A 9862-nucleotide genomic window follows, 5' to 3' on the forward strand; every position below is an offset into this window, starting at 1 on the left:
ACACCTTGTGGATGAAGACTAGTTTTTAGATTAGATTAGATTAGTTTATTGTCATTACAAAATGCAAGCACAGTGTAACGAAATTAAGGAGGGTCTAACCAGAGTGCAAAACAGTCAGTTGTATAAACAATTATCAGAAGTATGTACACAATGAATGATACAAAAATAAAGGTAAATAGATGGGAAATGTATAAATAAGTGATGCCGTTAATATATTCATCATTCATTCAGTGCGTTTCCACAACAGGATATCTGACATACTGCATCCACACCTTTGAGGAAAAGGCGATGCAGAAGACAAATACTATACCATATACGCCTACGTAGATAAACGTTACATCATTCAGACTAACATAGACGGAAACAGGCACAGTTTTACTTCTCAGGCATAAACAAAACATGCAATGTCACCCAGCTTCTGTGTCACCTGGCTGTGACATTGCATGAGAAAATCAAACTTTAACTAACGTGTTGACAGAGATTTATTTCCTCCATATTGAGTGGTACATTTAGGGAAGTGATTTGCTGATTACTCATTCTTGTCCAATGATGTCTGGCCACGATTTTCGGGTCCTGACATATGTTGAAGAATCTGATTGGACAGCATGTACCAAATACTCTACGGTGATTGGTCGAAGGTAGTGCGTGGTGCGCTGCCATTGGTCGGTTGTCACGGGTTTAATAGAGTGGGTTCTTTCGGTGCGAGAGATAGCTTGTCAGTCTCTCTTGTTAAGGCAGTGCTGCGTGCACTTATCTCCCGGCTTTTGTCTCAGGAGCTGAAGATACACAGCGTCGTTCAAGCAGCAACTCAAAATGAAACACGCCTGGGTGATAGGACTCGTGTTTGCACTCTGTGCTTTTGGTGAGTAGCAAGAACATTTTGCTATCTTGTATCACTTTTTTATTGCCCAACATTTGAGCTAACATTAGCCAGTAAGCTAGCGTTAACTTGTGGGTTTTTATCTGCTCATTCGTGATTAGATCCTCATGTAATAAGCATTTGTTAAAGCTTCACTTGGACAGCATTGTTTCTTGGAACAACGCTACTATAAGCTATTCTTGCCTTTCCAGAAGATTCTAGTAGAAACACCATGTAACGTTATATTTAAGCTATTTGATGCTAGGTAACATCCATATTCAAATCTCTCTGGTAAAACGTTACATTTTAAATCTGGTTTTGCAAAACACACCATACTTAAGCGAACATCTAACATATTTGGGTAATTCAATCAGGTCTTTGCAGAGCTTTATTCCCAATAAAAAGCTTTTAAATGCTGAATATTTCTCCAGATATAACTATGTAATCTAATATGTCTTTAACCAATCAACTCTGGTCCCTTTGCAGCTGCTGTGAAGGCAGAGGATGAACTGGACATCGAAGGGACAGTAGAAGAGGACTTTGGTAAAAGCAGAGATGCCTCCAAGACAGATGATGAGGTGGTGCAGAGGTAGGTGTCTCTTTGAATATCCTTTCACAATATGCCTGAGAAGGTGCTTGTTGTCCCCTTCATCAGGAGAGGTCACCTAAACCCAGAGTTACCAGCACAAGGTCAACATGACCAATCTTGTGCACACAAACCCTCATGGCAGCAACCCTTGTATTGTAGTGGTGGCCAAGCTTTGCAACATAAAGTGCACATCCCTCCAACAAGGGACTCTTCTGAGCCTAGGCTTTAACTTGGATACAGATCCCTCAAGGGGAACACAGATTTTCCTTTTTGGTTGTTGACAGGGATGATTTGTTGTTCTGCACGTCCCTGAACTCACCCATGTTTGTGCTTCTGTCTGTCCCCAGAGAGGAGGAGGCTATCCAGCTGGATGGATTAAATGCCGCTCAAATCAAGGAAATCAGAGAGAAGTCAGAAAAACATGTCTTTCAGGCTGAAGTCAACCGTATGATGAAGCTGATTATCAACTCCCTCTACAAGAATAAGGAGGTGAGAAGGAATAAATGGCACCTTTTTACATACAGTCTGCAGCTTGGCAGGATCCTTTCTATGAATTGTGTTTGCATCTGTGATCTTAATTCCCTCATGTTTGTAAAGGAGGTGAGCCATCTATTTGAAATGCCTCAATACACATGGTCTCACTAGATCCTTAAAACGTTTTTAATTGATATACAAATAAAACCCTAATTGGTATTAAGTCAAGTCTTGAAAATGCTAAGACATGGACAGTAGGGAAATATATTATTAAAACATTTTTTTCTTTTGTCCTTGCAGTTTGAAATCTGAAAGTACTTTGAAATCATTTAAAACATTTTTTTTTTACCAAATCACTCTCATTAACAACTTGCAGTTCCAAATAGAGGAAAAAATGGACACATGATTGCGTATTGTTTCAAAAATGTTAATACATCTCTAACACCGTCAAACAAAACCTACATTTATTATCTTTTATAAGGTATCCTTTATGGCTGAGCTGCTGTATTTGATTGCATTAGATTTTACAGACATATAAAGTAAAATGGTCACCCAGTCTATATGAAACGCATACAAACAGAGCTATATGTTAAACCGTGTACAACAAACTTATCCTAGCAATGAGAATTTAAACTACTTCAAGAAAATCTGCATGGCCTGATGCCTGTGTTCACAAGGCCCATGCATTGTGTGCTATCACTGTTATGGTATATCTTACAGACCTTTTCAGGAAAGGCTGAACTAATGATCAAATGTTTTTGTTTCTTTTTCAGATCTTCCTTAGGGAGCTGATTTCCAACGCCTCCGACGCTCTGGATAAGATCCGCCTGATGTCTCTTACCGATGAGAATGCAATGGCCGCCAATGAGGAGCTGACTATCAAAATCAAAGTATGCACAAAAAAAATCTTCAATACAATTGTTGCAGTCTTTATTGGTCATGTTTACCGTCTGTAACTTATCTTCATTGTTTTACCTTCAGTCTGATAAGGAGAGGAATATGCTCCACATCACTGACACTGGTATCGGAATGACCAAAGAGGATTTGGTGAAGAATTTGGGAACCATCGCCAAGTCCGGCACCAGCGAGTTCCTCAACAAGATGACAGAGATGGAGGGGGATCAGTCCACCTCAGAGCTGATTGGCCAGTTCGGAGTGGGCTTCTACTCGTCTTTCCTCATTGCCGACAAAGTCATTGTGACATCCAAACACAACAATGACACGCAGCACATCTGGGAGTCTGACTCTAACACGTTCTCTGTCATCGAGGATCCCCGTGGGGACACACTGGGCAGAGGAAGCACAGTCACGTGAGTTTACGTTTGATTTTTAATCATCTTAAAATCACCTTTACGGCCCTCCACACAGCGGCGTGCGTTGAAGCTTGCCGGAAAACTCGACCAACAACCAATCACATGAATCTCCCGCCCCTGACACACAAGCAGCGGTTTGATTGGCTAGAGCTTGTACTGGCATATGATTCGATTGGCTGACGCTTCTGCCGAGGCTTCAAAAGTTGAACATTGCTCAACCTTTGCAGCAAGCCACGCCAGCAAAGCTTCGCTTCCCACAATGCAGTTCGGCGAAAAGTGACGTCACCCCATTCAAAGTGAATGGTGAAGCTTTCAACGCACGCCGCTGTGTGGACGGGCCGTTAACAACTTCTAAGCATTATGATTAACTGCTGTTAGGCATATTGATGTTCACAGCTCTTCCAGAATACCGAAGCACCTACTCAGTTGGATCTTAAAAGCTGTTTTTCTGTTAGTAATATTGACGTTGAAATGAAATCCTCCAAAATCTTCTTCTTACCACAGGCTGGTCCTGAAGGAGGAGGCCTCAGACTATCTGGAGCTGGAGACCATCAAGAACCTCGTCAAGAAATACTCTCAGTTCATCAACTTCCCCATCTACGTTTGGGCCAGCAAGGTGAGTACTTTAGACGCTTCCTCCCACACTGTGACTCAGACGTGTTTCCACAGTTACATTGTGAAACTGCCAAAATGTGAACATGAACAAATAGCCGTTACATCATTTCTTCCTCTCAAAATGCCAGACTGAGACAGTTGAGGAGCCAATTGAAGAAGATGCTGAGGCAGCAGAGGAACCAGAGAAAGAGGCGGCTGAGGACGATGTCGAGGTAGAGGAAGAGGAGGAGGAAAAAGAGAAGCCCAAGACCAAGAAGGTAGGAAGTTCATCAGTGTGGCTGATAAGCTCTTTTTTAATCATAACTTTCCCTAAAATAATCTAACAATATTCTTTTTTAAATCTGTATTTTAAGGAATGATATTGAAACAGGGAATTCAAAAAAATATATTTTAAGATGTAATGACAAAGAATTAACTACATCTTATTCCACATGTTGTAATGTATTTAATAAAAAAAACATCTGAAGCTGTGAAAGATTTTGATGTACTTACTTGAAACTATAATACTTCCTGATGTATTTATTGTTTTTATAGTTTTTATAGGAAGGCAGTTAAAAGTGACTTGATAATGTTTTACTGAAAGTTTATGCGATGTCATTTTAATACCTCAATATTCAGCCTGATTGTTTGGAAAAGAACACTATTTGAACATGTCTCATGGTGTTTGACACAGGTTGAGAAGACGGTGTGGGACTGGGAGCTGATGAACGACATCAAGCCCATCTGGCAGAGACAGGCCAAGGAGGTTGAGGAGGAAGAGTACACGGCTTTCTACAAGACCTTCTCTAAGGTAGGCCCTTTGACACCCATCCATGTGGATTGAGAGCTCAACTTGTCTTGATTTTCTTCATTCAATGAATTCGAACTCTTTCCCTCTCTCACAGGACACAGAAAACCCTCTGGCCCACATCCACTTCACGGCTGAGGGTGAGGTTACCTTCAGGTCCATCCTGTTTGTTCCCACCGCTGCTCCCCGTGGAATGTTTGACGAGTACGGCTCCAAGAAGAACGACTACATCAAGGTATTTTTCCCTCTGGCATCAAAGGATGGTTCTTTATGCATGAATTCCTGCAACAAATGGTTTCTAAATGAATGTCTATTCTGTCTCAGCTGTTTGTGAGGAGAGTCTTCATCACTGACGACTTCAACGACATGATGCCCAAGTACCTGAACTTCGTCAAGGGAGTGGTGAGTGACTCTAAGCCCAGTGCAGACCCCGACATGTGCTAATGTGGAATGTTTGAACTCTCCTAGATGGTATCGGCTCTGGGATTAATGGAAATGTATTCTTTCTCTAGGTTGACTCTGATGACCTTCCTCTGAACGTGTCAAGAGAGACTCTGCAGCAGCACAAACTGCTCAAGGTGAGTTTCACATGTTGCATTTATTTTATTTATAAGGATCCCTTTTGAGTGTTCAATTTTATTAACCTTGTACTCTATAATATTTGTAGAATTTACTGACTGGTTTATAAAAGCTTTTTTTTTTTTTATAAATAAAAGATTGATAAAGGAGCATCAGAATCAGGAATTGTTTCAAAAGAGAATGAGATGTAAATACAGTTATAAGATAAAGAAGGTTAGGAATACTGAATTCAACATTCATTGTAATCTCATCTCCTCCGTGTTCAGGTTATCCGCAAGAAGCTGGTGCGTAAGACTTTGGACATGATCAAGAAAATCGCCGAGGTGCATTACAACGAGAAGTTCTGGAAGGAGTTTGGAACCAACATCAAGCTGGGCGTGATCGAGGATCACTCCAACAGGACCCGTCTGGCCAAGCTGCTGCGCTTCCAGACCTCCAACAGCGACACCGAGGTGGCCAGCCTGGAGCAGTATGTGGAGCGCATGAAGGAGAAGCAGGACAAGATCTACTTCATGGCCGGGACCAGCAGGAGAGAGGTGAGTGGCTCAAGGTTCAAGGCTTTCAAGTGTGCATAGCTACAGTGGAGTTATGACAATGAAAATCTTAGGTAGCAGGCTCCTCCCACAGTGCAACACAATAACACAGATACAATAGTACAAGTAAATACAAATAAGTCAAATGTAATGGCTTGGCATTAAACATCTGTTTCCCTCTGCAGGCGGAGTCTTCTCCCTTCGTAGAGAGGCTGCTGAAGAAGGGCTACGAGGTGATCTACCTGACGGAGCCTGTGGATGAGTACTGCATCCAGGCGCTGCCCGAGTACGACGGGAAGCGCTTCCAGAACGTCGCCAAGGAGGGTATCAAGTTCGACGAGAGTGACAAGACCAAGGAGAAGAGGGAGGCCCTGGAGAAGGAGTTTGAGCCTCTCACCACCTGGCTGAAGGACAAGCCTCTGAAGGACAAGGTAGAGGATTAGATTCAAGGCTTTATGTTATTTGCACATTAGCTACAGTGTAGATATGGCAATGGAAAACATAGGTCACAGGCTCTTATTTGTGTAATATTCATGACATGAGAAATGAACCACCAGCCGCTGAGGCGATCAAATGTTTTAAGTTGCGTCTGCCCCATCTTTTATGTTATCCAATACGATGTTATCTCTCCTACAGATTGAGAAGGCCATCATCTCCCAGAGGCTGACCAACTCCCCCTGCGCTCTGGTAGCCAGTCAGTACGGCTGGTCCGGAAACATGGAGAGGATCATGAAGGCACAGGCTTACCAGACAGGAAAAGACATTTCCACAAAGTGAGTAACGACCCTGTGCTCTTCAGCTATGTTTAACGCCCTTTGTCACAGTTCTATAAACAAATGTGAAGCATGTTGTGAACTAAGCTTATTTTCTGTTCTTCAGCTATTATGCGAGCCAGAAGAAAACATTAGAAATCAACCCCAAACATCCCCTCGTCAAGCAGATGCTCAACAAAGTCAATGTAAGTCTGACTCATATCACTCACTATTGTAATGATGCCCAATTTCATTTTAAATGATAACGATTTTGCAGAAGAATGATGTCCATACAGCCAACCTCTTGTATTATTAGCAGACAAACTGATCAGGTTTTCCCCCTCAGGAGGACGCTGAGGACCAGACGGCGTCAGATCTGGCTGTGGTTCTGTTTGAGACGGCCACGCTGCGCTCAGGATACCAACTGGCCGACACCAAGGCCTACGGAGAGAGGATAGAGCGCATGCTGCGACTCAGCATGAACGTTCCCCTGGACGAACAGGCAAGTCGTAGCTGCTTGAGAGACATTTGCGTATTAAAGTTCTCCTTTTTCAGTTTGCATATGTCGAGCCACATTTCCTGTTCAGCAGCCAGTGAGCTCTGACCTACAACTGCATTTGAGATGGTTCCACTTTTTTTTTTAGTATTTCATATCTGTAAAAATCTGTCGGCCTTTCTTCTGGGCAGACCGTTTTATATTAATGTTATTATTTGACAGATTGAAGAAGAGCCAGAGGAGGAGCCAGAAGAGCCAGCAGAGGATGATGCTGAAGATGACGCTGAAGAGAAAGAGGAAATTATGGATGACGATGATGAAGAAACGGTATGAACACTTCACGTTCTGAGGCATCTTAAAGATGTCAAGAAATGGGATGCCATGTATTTGTTGTTCTGACTGTCTTTCATTTTGTTCCCTTGCAGATAACGTCGGACAAAGACGAGCTGTGAAGCACTGAAGAGAAGAGCATGTAACAACTGAGCTGGAAACGGATTTACTTCTTGTTCCAGCGCCACAGTGGTCGGTGTTATTCTGGGTGGGGTCCTAGGGTTGGGGTTTTTTAAGGCGAGCATTGTTTTTTTTTGTTTTTGTTTTTTATTACATTCCTCATGACTGTAAATTTGTTAATATTTAACTGACCTGTTTATGGAAAGAAGCGATCCTGTCTCTTGATCGAATAAATGTTTCCTGGAAAAAGGACACATGGTTTCTGTTTGGTGATTTTACAAATGCACTACGACAATCGATGTTAGGTTCTTTGAAGGATACAAATGTCTGTCCAAGAGCAGTTAGTTTGCCTTAGAGATCAAATCATAAACTTAGATTGTAATAATGCAGAACGATTAATGAATATGCCAAGGAAAAACTGACAGTGTTGAAAGATGGAAAAGCCTTAACGGGGAAAAGAAGCAGTTCATTATTATTTTTTACATGCTCATCCTTCTCAACAACAGGTATTCAATTTCCTACACATAAAAACTTATGTTGGTCCGCTCTACCACAAATCCATTATTCCGTCCACTATGTTTGACCTGAACAGAGAATGCATTTATCCTTCCTGTATCCTACTGCATCCATAATGTGGAAATGTTACCCAAAGAAATGCATACTCTGGTTTGTGTGTACATCATTCTACTACTGTCCTGGCCTTACCTGCTGGACTCCTGCATTGTGTCTCTCGGCACCTGATGCTAACCCAGACGGAAGGAAAAGTGGAGCTGTACAGGTAAGTATTTTCTTTATCTAGTGGTGAAGGATATTTGTTAATGTTTTCTTCACCTGGGGACTTGTGGAGAGGAAACCCTTTTAAAACGGAGCAGTCTGGGCATTACTCATTTCATTTTCTTTTGCCATGAAATATTTTCTTGCTTTTGAGTTGATCCGCATTTTCAAATTAAGAATACATCACTTTTTTTTATTTAAAAAAAAAAAAACCCAACAACAGTTTTACTTCAGCAGAAAAAAATCTTATCAGTGACACACTAACCATACTTTAGTCATACCACACAGTATTATCTAAACATCTGTCTAAACATCTGTCTGTGGTGGAAACTTGAAAGGCGTTATCTAACCTCAGCAGAAAGAAAAATACTGTATAACCCGCATGGTGTCTTGAAATAAAAGTGTAATGTTGTTATTAATTCCAGACATTATCTGTGCTGGCATATCATTAACAAGAGACTGCAAAATGATTGTATCATCACTAGTGTTTGCATATTTATAAGCATTCCCTTGTTAAAAAAAATATTTAGATATAAAATCATATAATTTATTTCAAAGTTGTTACATTACATGCCCAGTAGGTGGCACAGTCACCCACGTCTTGAAAATGTGAATGGTACTATAGGAAGTATACAAAGACCAGAGTGTTATAACAAACATGCAATAAATCCTACCTTCATGACATGATCATTTGTCCAACACTTTTATATAAAAATAATAGGCTAATAAAGAAACGCCTCTGTGTATAAAGCAAAAATAATTCAACAAACAAATTATCCCAAAAATGATCTAAGAGCTCAAACCTAACAATTCTCACTGAATGAGGTTTTCATCGGACCGTTTGGAAATGTTTCTTCACACTTTACAAAAACAGCTGTCTCAAGTAGAACTCTAAACAAGCTATAGGAACATTGTAATTCACACTATTTAAGACGGTAGATGGGGTTGTTGTTCTTTATTGACTCAGTCAGAGGCTGCATGTTGTTGGTGTTATTGCAAGTATTAACTGCTGAGAAAGTAGGGAAACACTCAGCATGATGAGGTATCTGCAGTCAGCACATTTACTTAGGAGTTGTAAAATATGGGCCCAGGTGTGGCACATATTTTCACATGAATGAATTCCCACACCTGGTCCGAGTTTATAAACCGTGAGCTGGAACAAAGCATTTGACCCAGTGTTTCTGCTGCTTAAAGGGAACTATTTGAAATAGTTGATACCATGCAAATGTTTATTTATATGATTGAATTTGAATATTAGCTTGACCAAACACTGCTTGTCTTCAGATGCAGAGGCATGTACTGTTCATTCATGAGTATTAGACTACAATTGTTAAGTATTTGTTTTAAATGTTTTAGAGGGGTGTTGATTTTACTTTACTGCCACTTAAGAAGCCATATTGTATTTCAATATACTTCAGGTCTCTCTACAATTCTTAACACCTCTAAAACTCATCACTACTATTTATTATTACCTTATTGCATCTTGTAAAAGGCAATCTAAAGTCTTATTGTGACCTCAGGACAAGAGAGGTTCTTTGCATTTTGAAGTGTAATTATCCTGAAGCTGCATGCTCCATTGCTTTGGTGAGAAGCGTTAAGCAGAAACGATCTTCAGGACCTCTGGTCCAGAGAGCAGTGCTG

The 9862-nt window shown here is 40.9% G+C and overlaps 1 protein-coding gene across 1 annotated transcript; it reads left to right on the forward strand.

Moving 5' to 3' along the window:
• Positions 1 to 703: 703 nt before the first annotated feature.
• hsp90b1 (heat shock protein 90, beta (grp94), member 1) lies at positions 704 to 7699 on the forward strand. Its single transcript, XM_079680274.1, has 18 exons — positions 704 to 862; positions 1346 to 1448; positions 1796 to 1937; positions 2696 to 2812; positions 2904 to 3232; positions 3740 to 3851; positions 3979 to 4107; positions 4524 to 4640; positions 4735 to 4872; positions 4962 to 5039; positions 5150 to 5215; positions 5483 to 5752; positions 5935 to 6180; positions 6386 to 6522; positions 6629 to 6707; positions 6848 to 7003; positions 7220 to 7324; positions 7423 to 7699. The coding sequence occupies exons 1-18, from the start codon at positions 814 to 816 to the stop codon at positions 7447 to 7449; spliced, it is 2400 nt and encodes a 799-aa protein (XP_079536400.1). The 5' UTR covers positions 704 to 813; the 3' UTR covers positions 7450 to 7699.
• The last annotated feature ends 2163 nt before the right edge of the window (positions 7700 to 9862 follow it).

This window comes from Notothenia rossii (assembly GCF_949606895.1).
Source record: "Notothenia rossii genome assembly, chromosome: 5".
Taxonomy (NCBI): domain Eukaryota; kingdom Metazoa; phylum Chordata; class Actinopteri; order Perciformes; family Nototheniidae; genus Notothenia; species Notothenia rossii.